This window comes from Erinaceus europaeus, chromosome 21, assembly GCF_950295315.1.
Source record: "Erinaceus europaeus chromosome 21, mEriEur2.1, whole genome shotgun sequence".
Classification (NCBI taxonomy): Eukaryota; Metazoa; Chordata; class Mammalia; order Eulipotyphla; family Erinaceidae; genus Erinaceus; species Erinaceus europaeus.
In genome coordinates this window covers 27,905,512-27,916,989 of record NC_080182.1, presented here as the reverse complement: position 1 = coordinate 27,916,989, position 11,478 = coordinate 27,905,512, and the positions used below count along the sequence as shown (strand labels likewise).

The 11,478-nt window shown below is 47.4% G+C and overlaps 1 protein-coding gene across 4 annotated transcripts; it reads right to left on the bottom strand.

Annotated features, from left to right (window-relative positions):
* Positions 1–252: 252 nt before the first annotated feature.
* Positions 253–11,370, bottom strand: MBD4 (methyl-CpG binding domain 4, DNA glycosylase). 4 transcript variants are annotated; one of them, XM_060180663.1, is made up of 8 exons: positions 11,185–11,370; positions 8,937–9,163; positions 7,530–8,386; positions 3,567–3,641; positions 3,356–3,490; positions 2,421–2,570; positions 1,924–2,027; positions 253–597 (listed from the first exon to the last, which is right to left on the bottom strand). In XM_060180663.1, the coding sequence occupies exons 1-8, from the start codon at positions 11,236–11,238 to the stop codon at positions 382–384; spliced, it is 1,818 nt and encodes a 605-aa protein (XP_060036646.1). In that variant the 5' UTR covers positions 11,239–11,370; the 3' UTR covers positions 253–381. The 4 variants fall into 4 exon arrangements, with proteins under 4 accessions (XP_060036646.1, XP_060036647.1, XP_060036648.1 ...); XM_060180664.1 differs by lacking the exon at positions 253–597 and adding an exon at positions 749–1,102; XM_060180665.1 differs by lacking the exon at positions 253–597 and adding an exon at positions 749–1,083.
* Positions 11,371–11,478: the final 108 nt, after the last annotated feature.

The following is an 11,478-nucleotide window of genomic DNA, read 5'->3' as shown; positions in this document are numbered from 1 at the left end:
CACAGCAAAGTGGGAACTGCGTCACCGGATGAGGCCAGAGCCCTGTGTTTCTTCTGGAATCACTTTATTTATTTTTAAAAATATTTATTTATTCCCTTTTGCTACACTTGATTGTTGTTGTTATTGATGTCACTGTTGTTGGATAGGACAGAGTGAAATGGAGAGAGGAGGGGAAGACAGAGAGGGGGAGAGAAAGACAGACACCTGCAGACCTGCTTCACCACCTGTGAAGCAGAGGCTTCAACAGGGAGCCAGAGGCTTGAACAGGGATCCTCATGCTGGCCCTTGCGCTTTGCGCCACCTGCGCTTAACCTGCTGTACCGCCTGAGTCCCTGGAATCACTGTACGTGAAGACTGAACTCAGGGCCTCACACGCACATGTCACCACTGAGCCATGAGCGAGAGAGGCAGATGAACAGTGAGAGAGGGAGCGAGACATAGACACATGCCAAGTTCTCCGAGCTGTCCTGCTGAAGAACCGCAGAGCCTCCCTGGCCCCAGAGCCAGAGATCCTCTCATTAGTTGCCACATCACACTGAGGACGCTCCTCTCGCCACGTCTGGCTGGAGATTCTTTGGTGGTATCTTCACATGACAACTGTACAGAAGAGTTTTTATACAAAGAGAACAGCAAGCCGTCATTTCCCTTCAAGCAAGGTTGATAGACATTTGTTTTATATTATTGATGGTGGAGAAAAGTCTTTTTTTTTTTCACCTCAAATTATGTTTCTGATTGGAGAGAGCACACATTTTTAGGATTACTGTCAATCAACAGTTTATTTTGAAAAATCTCAAAACAGCATCACGCCCACTCAGCGGCAGAGCTCTGTCAACGGCAGCATGAGAAGGAGACGCGGTTAGGCTTCTGGTGGGGCTGACTAAGATCTAGACATCTGAAAGGCAGCTGTGCTCAGTGGACTCTTCAAAGTGCAAAGCGCTGGATAGAAAGCAAGCTTGGGAGCTTCAGCGTTTCAAGATAGGCTTAACTTCTCATGGTTCTCCCAAAGCCAGTCGTGATACTTATTGAGCTTGTGGTCTTCAGGGTGCACCTGGAGGAGACACAGCACTTCAGGAGACAGAGCCCCTGTGAGGAGACAGAGCCCCTGGGTACATGCGTCAGAGATGCATTTCTAAAACTGGGCTTTACAGAGGATGAGGGGACAGCAGCGCTTAGGATGACACGCAGGCATTGTAAGCACCGCTAGGTGGGGCTCACGGTGTGTGGGTGTGTGAGGTAACCCCTGACTAGAAGGTGATTCCCTACAGACTGCAAAGTACTTCCCCTTCCAGCACTGAGGCAAGGTGGGTGGTGGCAGCATGGCCAAGCGTTACCAGTCCGTTCCCCAGGCAGCCTCATCACTGAGGGCTACATGGACCACTCGGGTCCAGTCAAGGGTGGGGCAGGAGGGGCTTGACCAGACCTGGCAAAAGGTCTGAGGCTAAGTCAGACTGAGGGCTGTCCACCCCCGGCCGGGCCGACTCTGCAGCAGGGGCAGTGGTCACTACAAAGTAGCCTTGAGAGCACTGGGAGAGGCCCGAGAGAACATGGCCAGGCCCACACTTGCCTGCTTCCTGCAGAAAGACATTTCTTTCTTTCTTTTTTTTTTTCCCAGAGAGACATTTCTGACAATGGCAGGAGCCAGCTCAGGCCTGGAGATGGCCCAGGATGAGGAATGACCGGGAGAAGTGACTGATAGCTGGAGGCCAGCCAAGGCCACACCGGGTCTTTCTGGATGTGGAACATGTCTGTCCTCTTGCCCGGATGCCAATAACCCCACACCACTTACTGCCCCCACTCTGTGAACAGAGCTAGTTGTGACTGCAGTAACACACGCGTCCAAAGCCCAGATCTGCCCACCCCAGGCGGGGTCGTTTTGCCTCAGAACCGACTTGTGCTGATGGCGTTTTGGCTAGGCCTCCTTACCTGCTTCCACTCATTGACACAAAAAATCCGGTAGGAGTCGTTGCCATACTTGCCAATGCCGTGAAGCTCAATGGGGTATCGCCACTGCTTTGTCAGGTATTCATCTGAGAACACAGCAGCCCAGTGTCAGCTCAGCCTGGAGGAAGGCACAGCCCCAACATGTGCTGTGGGGGGCTGGGGAGCTGGGGTGGGGGCCACAAAGCTCAGCTGGGATGGGGCTTCACTCTGAATCCCCTGCTACCACTACTCTGTGCCATGCTCATGAGGCAGACAGAATGTCCTCACTGCCCACTAGGCTTTCTGCTTGGCTGACTTCTTCCTCCAGTTCTGCCCGAATGGGCTGCCCATTGCTGGGTAGATTTACCACCTGGGTCAGCAGGAGATGGCGGGCTGGGGCACTTGTGCTGAATGGCCTCTGTCAGTGTTGGCTCAGAGGACACTCGGGTTTAAAATGTGGCGTTTCACAACAGGGACTGCTCCCGTGTGTGGACAAGTACCTGAAAACTTGATGATTGTCTTTGCTCGGAGATCATACAGACCGAGAGGTTTAAGGAGCTCTGACACATCTCTCCAGTCTGCAGCTCGTGCAACCTCAGCTGAAGGGTATTTCTCCAGAAACTCCCAAAGTACTGGGATCGCCATTTTTCCTGGGCAGGAAAGACAGCAGTGTGATTCTACCGATGAGAGCTACAGTCAATGGCCACGTCAGAGTCACAGGTCAGTTAGCCTGTTGGTTCACAGTTTAAATAATGCTGAAAACCAGCCTTGCAGGACAGTGATGTTTGTCTGTCTGTACCAGGGCCTAGCGTGGACACAATTCCACTGCTCCCAATGCCCTCCCCCTTTTTTCCTTTAAATTTCAGAGAGAGAGAGAGACCACAGCACCAACCCACCACTCATGGAGTTCCCTCTGGTCTCATATAAGCTTGTCTGTGGACCCAGACCCTTGGGTATGGTGACATGTGCACTCTGCTGTAAGAGCTATCTCCCGGCCCAAGATACAGGTTTTTAAATGATTGCATCATCAAGATGACCAGAGTAAGAGCAAGCACAAGACACCAGAGAGAGAGGGGGCAGTCAAGGGAAGACACTGCGACGTGTGCCGGGGTGGAGGGGGCCGCATCCAGAGTGTTCATGGAGAACCACCACTTGCTCGGAAATGCTGGGCTGCTGGAAAAGTCGCCACGCATTTTTGCACAGAAAAACAGAGCAAAATATGGCATGACTTTCTGACAACCCAGCGAAGAGAAATGCAAGCCAGCCCCTGTGCAGGGAGGCTGTTCCTAAGTCTGACTCTCCGGCCAGGAGCTAGAGGGCTGGAAGGGCAGCCCCAGCTGCTCTTGCCGTCAAAGGCTCACTCAAACTCACACTCAGGTCTGCTGAGTGCCTCAGGCCCTCTCCTCCCAAGACAAAGAGGGAGCAGTGCACAAACCCGAAGTCCGGTTGAGAAATATGGTCGCGATGAGGAGCTTCCACGGGTCGTGAAAGAGCGTCTCTTGGATGAGATTGAAGGGTGAGCGGGGAGGTGTCCACTTCTTGAAGGCCTTGCGACGTGGTGGGCTAAGGGCTAAATGAACACACAGCGTCAGAACTGAGCACCTGACAGCTGCTTAGTCTGGCTTTCTGGCTGGGAAGAACTCTACCTTCTCTGTTGTATTTGTTGGAGAAATACAGGCTTGTTTTCCTCTTTTCTCTGTGCATCCGGGGGAAGTTGCTTTCTGGAAAGGAAGAGTGGAGTTTGTAAAAGGTATGGTTTAGTCTAGATAAATACTCAGGGATGCAAGTAACAACAAAGAAACCAGTGTGCTATGGCCCAGGTGCTGTCTTCTCTCTACTTTGCAGGTAATAAAACTGAGGCATAGAGAGGCAAAGTCACTCTCCCAAGGTCACACAGCTATCAGAGGTGAAATTCAGATCCAGCCTCCTAAGTTCATGCAGTTAATCACGGTCATGTGAGTTCTCCATGATTTATCTGTCCTAAAAAAACTGAGCCTGTATCATGTACTTTATTTTATTTATCTTTTTATACCAGAGTATTGCTCAGCTCTGGCTTATGATGGGGGGGGGGGTGTTCAACTTGGGAACTTGTGACCTCAGGCCTGAGTCTGTTTGCTTAACCATTATGCTATCTACCCCCGCCCTATCATGCACTCTCCCATCTCACCTTTCAAGTGAAAACAGTAAGTCTACTTATGATCCCAATTAACAAAAAAGAAGTATATGATAGAGGGTTGGGCAGTATCACAGCGGGTTAAGAGCATATGGCACAAAGCGCAAGGGCTGGCTTGAGGATCCCGGTTTGAGCCCCCAGCTCCCCAGCTGCAGGGGAGCTGCTTCACAGGTGGTAAAACAGGTCTGCATTAGTCTATCTTTCTCTCCCCATCTCTGTCTTCCCCTCCTCTCTGTTCTATCTAACAACAGCTATGACAACAGTAACAGCATTAACTACAACAAGGGCAACAAAATACAAAATGGGAAAAATGGCCTCCATCAGTGGATTCATAGTGTAGGCACCAGCCCCAGCGATAACCCTGGAGGCAAAATAATAATAATAGGGAGTCAGGCGGTAGTACAACGGGTTAAGTGCAGGTGGAGCAAAGCGCAAGGACCGACATAAGGATCCTGGTTCGAGCACCCGGCTCCCCACCTGCAGGGGAGTCACTTCACAGGCGGTGAAGCAGGTCTGCAGGTGTCTGTCTTTCTCTCCCCCTCTGTCTTTCCCTCCTCTCTCCATTTCTCTCTGTCCTATCCAACAACAACAATAACAATGATAACTACAACAATAAAGCAACAAGGGCAACAAAAGGGAATAAATAAATATTAAAAAATAATAATAAAAAAAAAGTATATCATACAGAGATTAGAATAGTGAGCCCAAAATGGTGTAATGGCTGTTGCTGAATAGTAATGCTTCTCTTAACTTTCTGTAGTGAACATTTCTTTCAAAAAAGAAAGGATAGGGGTTGGGTGGTGGCACACCTGGTTAAGCACATAGGTTACAGTGCGCAAGGAACTGGGTTCAAGCCCCTTGTCCCCACCTGTAGGGGGAAAGCTTTACAAGTGATGAAGCAGGGCTACAGGTGTCTCTCTGTCTCTCCCCTTCTCTCTAGATTTCTGTCTCTATCAAATAAATAAATAAAAATAATTTTAAAAACACTTTATGTATTTAAAAAAAAAGGAGGAAAAAAAGATATAACCCAGAGGGCTGGCAAAATAGCTCCTTGAGCAGCGTGCTGCCTTGCCATGTGTGCGGCCCAGGTTCGAGTCTGGCCTGCACTGCAACGGAGGAAGCTCTGATGCGTTCTCACTCTCTCTGCTTGTCTCTATCACAACCAGCACTCGAAGAAGAACTTAAGGCCTAGACCTTGGGACACTTGATGCCACTGTTTCTGGGCAGCTCAGTAAACTTAACCAAGGCTGTTTGATCAATGTCAGCAAGCTTCCCAGCATCTAAGGTGATTCTGAATTCATATTAAATAAGTCCCTCTGGCCATATCCTGGCATCTGGACATCAGTTAATGACACCCTGCATTTGTGTGGCATGAGACAATCTTTCTTACTTCTCCTTAGACTTCACTTTTTTAATATATATATAATTTACTTTCTTTTCATGACAGAGATACAGAGAGAGGCAGAGAGGAGAGTCTCTTTAGACTTTACAACACCCTTGATATGGAAAACAGGACAGGACAGGTGACTGCTTCCATCTCAGAGATGAAGACATGGCAGTCAGGGAGCAACTCAGAAGCACAGCAGGAGAGGCTGGACACTGGGACAAGGGGCCAGGGCTCCATGTTAGTGCCACAGCTATACTGGTTTCACCAGGGAAGGCCTGGCAGAGGGGGAAGAGTTGGAATAAAGGAAACTGCTTTTATTGGCTACTGAGTAGTATTTTCTCTGTCCGTTCCTATTAACTAATCCCTGACTGGCCTCACTACGAGGAGACTAAGTCAGGCTCAGTTGTCTCTGCAGTTTGAATGGAGTCAAAGGGAAAGGCTGTATCATCTCACTGGCCGGCTTAGTCTCTGCTCACGTCATGTTATAACCAGAACTAGGCTTCCTTAAGTATGGGAAGAGGATACTTTCCCTTGCAGTTGGAAAATGATGTTTTTAATATTTAATTTGCCTATGCAACTAGCACTAAGTTTCCATGAGCCTCAAGGCTTTAAGAAGTTGTTAGAGGCAAAACTTGAAGAATTCTCTGGCAGGTCCTAGGCACATGTTGCCACTTCCTGTTACGATGTTGAGAAATCCCATGCACAGTCAAGATAATAAAGGGAGTGGGCTCGAGAGCAGGAGTCATGTCTAACCCTCTGCTCCTGCAATCTGTACAGGCTGTGGCCTCACAAGACTTTAAGTAACATTACCATTATTCTTTAAAGGAGTTATTCATTACACTGTAATGGCATAAAGAGTGACTACTACAGGGCTGCTTAAAGGCCTTTTTATCTCTAATTCACTGAGGAATTATAAAAGCTGAGCTGCTAAGCTGAACTCTGTATAAAAAGCACACTACAAATAATAGATGAAGTATGTGATTAGTGCTTTGAATTATTTAGTGTTTCCAAGCAGTTTAGAGAGGTATTACATTATAATAGAAAATAAAACGACTGTGATACAGACAAAATTAAACTGGGACTGCCTATCAGGAGTAAATAACAGGATGGGTGTGAAGACATTGTTTTATTCTTTATTATTAATAAACTTAGCTTTTATTTTCTACCCACTTACTGGCTCATGTTGAAAAGAATCTGCTCAACACTTTTTTATACATAAAGGAATATTTAAAAAATATATATATATATATCTTTTTTTTTTTTTTTTTTTTTGCCACCAGGATTACTATTGGGTCTTGGTGCCTGCACTAGCATCTACTGCTCCTGGAGGTCATTTTTTTTCTTTTTAAAAATTTTTATTAGAGAGGACAGAGAGAAATTAAGAGAGGAGGGGGAAGATAGGGGGAGAGAGAGAGAGCTGTTTCAGAGCTCGTGAAGTGTCCCCTGCAGGTGGGGGTAGGGTTCAAATACAGGCCCTTGAACTTGGTGATGCGCGTGCTCAAGCAGGTGTTACCATTTTGCCCCACCCCAACTTTGCTTTTTTCTTTCTTTATCCTTTTTTCTTTCTTTATCTTAAGATTGATGGTGGAAAGGAGATGGGGAGAAGGGAAAGCTATCAGAGCATAAAAAGATGGTGGTGGACCTGGTTGAGTGCACATGTTACAATGTGCAAGGACCCAGGTTCAAGCCCCGATCCCCACCTGCAGGGGGAAAGCTTCATGAGAGGTGAAGTAGGGCTGCAGGTGTCTCTTTCCCGATTTATCACTCCCTTCCTTCTCAATTTCTGGCTGTCTGTATCTAATAAATAAAGATAGTAAAAATAATAATAATAAAATAAAAAGATGGTGGCAGAAACCAATGAAGGACCAAGGCAGGCAGGTTCCTTTCTGCTACAGGGAGGGGGTGATGGTCATGTGAGATCAAGTGGATCTAGTGTTTGGCCCCATTGCTTTCTTCTCGTCCTTTGTAAGTGGGCAAAGGCCTGCAGTAGAAGACCCAGGAGGGGTATCCACTCCTCCCACGTGCAATCACACTTGAGTGCACTGATACCTTGAGACAGTTTCACAGGAGGAAATTCTTTTTCAGTTTGCGGGCAGCTGCCATTCACTTCAGAGCCACACTTTAAATTGTCAATATGCAAATCTTCCTTCCTTTCCGGGACTTCTACTTCTGTCCTCCTTTCCATTGAGTCTATAAAGGGGCCGTCATGCTTGCTGCGCTCTGCTTCTTCGGTTGGGCACAATTTGTCTGAGGTGTCAGAAGCTATTTGTTCACAAGGAAAATTTGGCCCTGAACTCAAAGGGTTTTGTTTTTCCAGTTTCTTCTCTTTACTGGTCACAGCAGGGGCCTCGTTGCTCTCACTGGCATCGGGAATGCAGGAGGTTCTGGCAAGGTGGCTTCCTTCTACACGGGCTTCAGCTCCAGTGTCTGCTTGACTATACACAGCTTTTCTCTTTCTGGTTCTCCGAATGGTATCTGGAAGACACTTCTGGCATCCGGCATTAGATTTCTCAGTCTTAATTCCATTCAAATCTGTTGGCTTTCTTTTGGATTTTCTGCCCTTCTTGGAGTCAGCATCGTTAGCAATCACTTCTTTCAAAAGCAAGTGGGTGGAGCTCACATCAGACAGCTCTTTGCTTGCCTGCGACTCAGAAGTACCACTTGGCAGAGGACACACGTCCTTTTCCCATTTCCTTGGTGTCTTGAGGTTCTGGCTTGAGTTACCACTTTCCCCCTGGGGTTGGGGTGATGACAGAGCTGCCCTGCTGCAGTGCTTATGTTCTGGCTTGAGGCCCTTTTTAGAAGGTACAGTGAAATCAAAATCTTCTGGCTTAAGATAAGTCTCTCCATTTTTGAGAAGATAATTAGCAAGTGAACTTTTTGATCTGAACTTGAGTCCTTGGGGGCTAGAAAAAATGATATTAAAGAAAACTTATTGCTAGATTATAAAAGTGACTTTACAAAGAACTGAGTGAACACATTTCAGGTTTCTAATGAATAATTCCCAGGGGCTGCTGTGGATAATTGTCACTCAAAACACAAAGACAGTGACCTGGGAAGTGTCTTAGATGCCAGATCTGAATTTACAAACATGGGGTCATGAGTTTAACCCACAGCATCAAATGTGTTAGAGAGACACTCTCTAATAATTAATAACTCTCTCGATAATTAATAACTAAAAGCTGATCAAATGGGACTGTTTGATCACTCCCCCTAAAGCTTAACAGAACTTCACAAATAGAATTCATGTGCTATCTTACCACTAGCCTTTCACAGTAGGGAAAAGTATATACTTTTCTCCAGACCACTTGGCGCAACTACCCCATGCAACTGAAGGAAGAGAATTCATGACGGGTTTGCAGGAGAAAGAGAAAGTCACGACTTCTTCTGTGCCTTCTGGCCGCCAGCTTAGATAAAATTATTTGATCACATTTTTTTATCGCCTTATATACTCACCTGATCAAATATACATCGTATCTTCCTGCTGTCTTCCCAGATAACCTTTGCTTCACGATTCTTTCCCACCCACAGGGGACAGGCCTGTGGCATTCTGTTACTGGCATGCCACCAGACTGGGCAGAAGCAGTGGATTCTTGTGGCCCAGAATTACATTCACTGCTGCTTCCTACCATCATTTGTTTCTCATCATCTCCTACCCTTCCTGATCCCACAGCGATGTCTTCCTCACTGGAGAAGAAAAACAAAACACACACACACACACACGGAATTAGCCCAGTTAAATATTTTTTTCCTTTTTTTTTTTTGCTTATTGAATTTCAGTCTGTGATAGGATATAAACCACATCAACTATGCTGACTCTGGGAGAGATTGAGTCAGTGTGGAGCTTGTGCTGCTGGATGATATGTCTGCCATCTGAAAGCTTCCAGCCCTTCAACGTGGTTTAAGGACCAGGAATCTCAGCATGCTGAAAAGCTCCAGCCCTCTACAGAGAAGACTTTTCTCTTCTTTATAGTGGAATGAAGTTATTATAGTGTGTTCCGGAAACTCTTTGCTTATGTTTAAGATTGTGAACCAATATCAATTCACCCTTTGCCCTCCCCTAGATAAATGAGGCAAAAATCTCATGTATATGGGCATTTTTCCTTCTAACGATTTTATTTATTTATTTATTCATGAAGAAGACAGGAGGACAGAAAGAACCAGACATCACTCTGGTACACGTGCTGCTGGGGATTCAACTTAGGACCCTCACAATTCAGAGTCCAATGCTATATCCACTGTGCCACCTCCTGGACCACTATACAAGCATTTTTCTAGGGCAGCATGTCTATCATTTCCACCCAGTGTAACCATCCAAAAAGTAAATAATTTCTGATATATATTTCAGATCTTTGCTCTTAATCATTGTGAGACAGGCTGGGTACAGGCTACAATTATTTTATTGATGAAACTGAGCAACAGGAAGATTCATTTACTTGCAGAACGGACACCAAGACCCACACCTACTAAATTTGATCTAATACCACCACCCTCCCCCATCTTATAGGAAATTTTCAGTTATGCATTCTGATCACTAAACCACAAATTTAAAAAGTCCACAGAAATATCTAACTGCTGTCTCTTCTACAAATGGGGAAATGGAGCAAGAACTCACAATGAACTAGAATTAGGACCAAGGTCTTCAGAAGCAATTGGGGGTTAAGCTTAATTTTGGGCAGCCGGGAGACACTTGAAAAAACGCTGGGGCCTGGTGGAGGTGTGCCTGATTCTCTTTTTAAAGATTTTATTTATACATCAATGAGAAAGACAGGAGGAGAGAGAGAGAACCAGACATCACGGGTACATGTGCCACCTGGGACTGAACTCTGAACCTCATGTTTGAGAGTCCAATGATTTATCCATTGTGCCATCATCTGCCCGGACCACTGTCTCTCTCCCTCTCTACTTCCCCCTCCTTCTCAATTTCTGTCTCTATCCAAAATAAACAGAATAGAATAAACAAACAAGCAAACAAACAAAAAACCTTTAAAAAACTGTTTAGTCCAAGTTGCTCGAGATAAGGAAACTGAACCTGTTTGAAAATAAAAAAAACTCCGCAACTCTGAAGCCGACAGGTTGGGCTGAACTCCCAGCAAGTACCACTTACTAACTGCCTGTCCAAGAAGTCTCTTTTCTCCCTCTGAGCAGGAAGTTCTGAAGATTCAGTTTGGAAGAAAAAGGAGAGTCACACACACAGTCACACTCCCCCAGGCTGTCCCCCCAGCTGTCCCAGGTTGTCCCGTCCCCCCGGCTGTGCCCCTCTGGCTTTCTTCTTCTTCTTCTAGCGTTTGCCCTTCTTCCGTAGCCAGTCAACAGGTCAGGTTGAAAGCTGTCAGGAGCTGCTTGTTGCTGGCTTTGAAAGTGACTGGGATCCATGTGGATTCAGTCGGCTAGGAAGGATCGTCAGTTTCCCCAATGAATGGGTACTCACGGGATGCACCATGAGAAGGTCGATCCAGTGCCGCCCGCCCTCTGGCCCCTCTGGCTGTCTCCCTCTGGCTGCCCCCCACTCCCGCCCTGCAGACCCTTCTCCGGTTGCCCAGCCGCCCTGGACACTTGGGGTCGCGAGGTGGGGGCGTCCCGGGGCTGCGTCCGCGGGTCACCTCGCACGTGCTTCACACAAGTGCCCCGAGGCTTCCCGGGTCGCTGCGGCTTCAGCTCCCCACCCCCCGCGTGACCCCCCGCGACCCCAAGGGACAGCGACTTGCCGGGGGTCGCAGGGAGCAGCTCCGCGGCCCTCCAGGCTGGCTGCCTCCATCCGAGCCGAGGCACTCGAGCGGACGCAGTAGTGGGTGACAGGCCGAGCCGCTCTGCCCGTGCAGCGGAGTCAGATCCCAACGCCCCGCGGACACAGAGTCCAACATTCACCTGCATCTCCATCCCACCAAGGCCGCCATGGCCCCGGACCAGCCAATCAGATCCTAGATCCCTAAAGACGTCCCGCCCCACCCATTCAGCCAATAGCGCGCGCTCCTACGCGCAGGCGCAGTCTGGGCTC

What these genes read in the sequence shown, in the direction of transcription:
- MBD4 (XM_060180663.1), bottom strand. Translation starts at nt 11,238, where the DNA reads ATGGAGGCAGCCAGCCTGGAGGGCCGCGGAGCTGCTCCCTGCGACCCC. An exon ending in CAACAAATACAACAGAGAAG is followed by an intron (nt 3,491 to 3,566) that starts GTAGAGTTCTTC and finishes GTGTTCATTTAG; the next exon opens with CCCTTAGCCCACCACGTCGC. An exon ending in ATTTCTCAACCGGACTTCGG is followed by an intron (nt 2,571 to 3,355) that starts GTTTGTGCACTG and finishes TTTCCTGCCCAG; the next exon opens with GAAAAATGGCGATCCCAGTA.